The sequence below is a fragment of the Sinocyclocheilus anshuiensis genome, unplaced genomic scaffold, assembly GCF_001515605.1.
Source record: "Sinocyclocheilus anshuiensis isolate Anshui unplaced genomic scaffold, SAMN03320099.WGS_v1.1 scaffold652, whole genome shotgun sequence".
Classification (NCBI taxonomy): Eukaryota; Metazoa; Chordata; class Actinopteri; order Cypriniformes; family Cyprinidae; genus Sinocyclocheilus; species Sinocyclocheilus anshuiensis.
In genome coordinates this window covers 259087-262330 of record NW_015555769.1, presented here as the reverse complement: position 1 = coordinate 262330, position 3244 = coordinate 259087, and the positions used below count along the sequence as shown (strand labels likewise).

At 42.3% G+C, this 3244-nt stretch overlaps 1 protein-coding gene across 1 annotated transcript in view; it reads left to right on the top strand.

Moving 5' to 3' along the window:
- Window positions 1–3244, top strand: part of mtr (5-methyltetrahydrofolate-homocysteine methyltransferase) — a 15320-nt gene that overhangs the window by 9596 nt on the left and 2480 nt on the right. Inside the window, 8 exon segments of the mRNA XM_016468358.1 lie at window positions 215–282; window positions 359–479; window positions 1375–1456; window positions 1541–1639; window positions 1732–1807; window positions 1970–2125; window positions 2206–2402; window positions 3038–3238. Of these exon segments, the coding sequence (XP_016323844.1) occupies window positions 215–282; window positions 359–479; window positions 1375–1456; window positions 1541–1639; window positions 1732–1807; window positions 1970–2125; window positions 2206–2402; window positions 3038–3238 (1000 nt within the window).

The following is a 3244-nucleotide window of genomic DNA, read 5'->3' as shown; positions in this document are numbered from 1 at the left end:
GTGTGTGTGTGTGTGTGTGTGTGTGTGTGTGTGTGTGTGTGTGTGTGTGTGTGTGTGTGTGTGAGTTGCTGCTGGTGTGTGATTGAGAGTGTCTGTCTGTACGCTGGTGTTAAGTGGCTCTTCAGACGCTAACAGCTGCAGGTGTTTGATGTCAGATGGGTAAACGCTGCCATCAGTCACTCTAACACGACCGTGTGTGTGTGTGTCGTCTCAGGGTCATTGATCTGGGAGTGATGATTCCCTGCGACAGGATCCTGCGGGAGGCCATTCACAACAAAGCAGGTCAGTTTCTGCGGCTCTCGGCTGATGTTCTCCTCACTGAAGGACTCTTCACATGTGTGACGCTCTGTGTCTGTAGACATCATCGGCCTGTCGGGTCTCATCACGCCTTCACTGGACGAAATGATTCATGTTGCCAAAGAAATGGAGCGTCTGGGCTTGAAGACTCCTCTGCTGATCGGTGGAGCCACAACATCAAAGTACGACACATTCAGTGGATTTTCACCATGCGCTTACATGATAAACTTCAACATTTATGCAGTTTTTATTTAGCCATTAACTCTTGTAAAGATTGTGATCGGTTTCAGTGATTCATTTCCATCATCACTCAGAATAATTCATGAAAGTCTGTGGCATTTTTATAATGTTTTGACTGAATCAATGTCATTATTCGTCCTATATGTGACCCTGCAGCACAAAAGCAGTGTTAAGTCGCTGGGGTATATTTGTAGCAATAGCCAACAATACATTGTATGGGTCAAAATTATACATTTTTCTTTTATGCCAAAAATCATTAGGATATTAAGTAAAGATCATGTTCCATGAAGATATTTAGTATATCTCCTACCGTAAATATATTAAAACTTAATTTTTGATTAGTAATATGCATTGCTAAGAACTTAATTTGGACAACTTTAAAGATGATTTTCTCAATATTTAGATTTTTTTGCACCCTCAGATTCCAGATTTTCTAATAGTTGTATCTCAGCCAAATATTGTCCTATCCTAACAAACCATACATCAATGGAAAGATTATTTATTCAGCTTTCAGATGATGCATAAATCTCAATTTCGAAAATTTGACCCTTCTGACTGGTTTTGTGCTCCAGGGTCACAAATGTGTCTGTTAATTACACTAATGCTAATTTTAAATGATCTGTTTTTCAGATGACTGAGTTGTTTTAGAGAGTATCTTATTATTATGTTTATTTGGCAAAAAAAGAGTCTTGATTATTTTAGGTTTTTACCGTATTGAATGTATTCAGCTGTAGTTACTGTGGTTGAACTGATAATTCAAAAACATTAAATCATCCATTGAAACCACTTTACAGTAAATATACAAATACTGAATATCGTGTGTGTGTGTTGTGACAGGACTCACACTGCGGTGAAAATCGCCCCGCGGTACAGCTCTCCCGCGGTTCACGTTCTCGACGCGTCCCGCAGTGTAGTAGTGGTGAGACGTCTGTCTGTGTCTTTATACAGCAGCAGCTAAAAACATCTGATGATGATGATGATGATGATGACTGTGTGTCTGCAGTGCTCTCAGCTGCTGGATGAAGGCATCCGCGAGGATTTCTTCGAGGAGATCCGGGAGGAGTATGAAGACATCCGACAGGATCACTACGACTCACTGAAGGTCTGACGGTCACATGATCCTGTTAGTGAACCTCTTCATAAAGCAGCTGGTTTATTAGGAAGCGAGAGCTGACGCTGATGTGTTTCCTGCAGGACCGACGGTTCTTGTCTCTGAGTCGAGCTCGAGAGAAAGGCCTCCATATCGACTGGCTCTCTCAACCCAGACCAGGTATCACTGCCTCAACCCTGCTCAACTAGTCTCTAACCGAACTTAAAAGCGCTGTGTGTGATTAGTATGTGCACATAGTCACTGTAAGTCAGTCATGGGTTGTGAAGCAGAAATGTCACTTCAGCTTGGTTTGTTTAGTCCATCATTGTGTTTTGTCTGCAGTGCGGCCGCAGTTCTTGGGCACACATGTGTTTGACACGTATGACCTGCGTAAGCTGCTGGACTTCATCGACTGGAAGCCGTTCTTTGACGTGTGGCAGCTGCGGGGGAAATACCCCAACCGCGGATACCCCAAAATATTCAACGACAAAACCGTGGGTGCGTCTGATTCACTGCAGTAGCGTTGCACGGGGGGTCAGAGGTCAGCGTGGGTGACGTGTCTCACGTGTGTGTTTCAGGAGAGGAAGCGCGGCGTGTGTATGATGAAGCTTTGAAGCTGCTGAACCGGTTGATTGACAGCCGAAGACTGCAGGCCCGTGGACTCCTGGGATTCTGGGCCGCTCAGAGTGACGGCGATGACATCCACCTGTACGCTGATGATGTCACGACACAAACCGCCACACCTGTCGCCACCTTCTACGGCATCAGACAGCAGGTGAGACCGGTGAGCACACAGACAGGTGTTGTGCTGCTCACTCTGACCACTTGGACTGGAAGAGAGCGTATGATTGACATGTAACGTGACCAATCACAGTTAAGTGTCTTTATGTGCTGGATGGATCTGATTTAGATGGGACAGCAATTAGGGCTGCTGGATTATGGCACAAAACATAATCACTATTCATTTGGTCAATATTGAGATCACAATTATTATTATTATTATTATTATTACTCATTGACTTTGGAAACATCATGCATTTATTACATGTAAAATTGCATAAAATAAAGTTTTTGCATCTTTTTAACAGTGGAGCAACTAAAAAAACAAATAAAATATATAATATAAAATACACATAAAATATAATATATATACTTTTATCACATACAGTATATACATTATAAAATATGTATAATTAAAATATAAAACATGAATTAATTTATATATGTGCACACACACAAATAAATATAAAATATAAATGAATTGCATCAAAAATAATGATCTTGTTTTCATAATCTGCAATATTGTAATTAAAAGTAAAATTTGATTAATAGCCTAGCCCTGACCACAATAATAGAGCATTGTGAAGAAATGCATGAAATAATTGTGATGTTTGCTGCATCCTCCTGCAGGCGGAGAAGGACTCCGCGAGCTCCGAGCCGTACCTGTGTCTGTCTGATTTCGTGGCTCCTCGTGGCAGCGGCATTCAGGATTATGTGGGTCTGTTCGCCGTGTCCGTGTTTGGAGCAGAAGAACTCAGCCAGAAGTTTCAGCAGCAGGGAGACGATTACAGCAGCATCATGGTCAAAGCCCTGGCAGACCGACTCGCTGAGGTACAC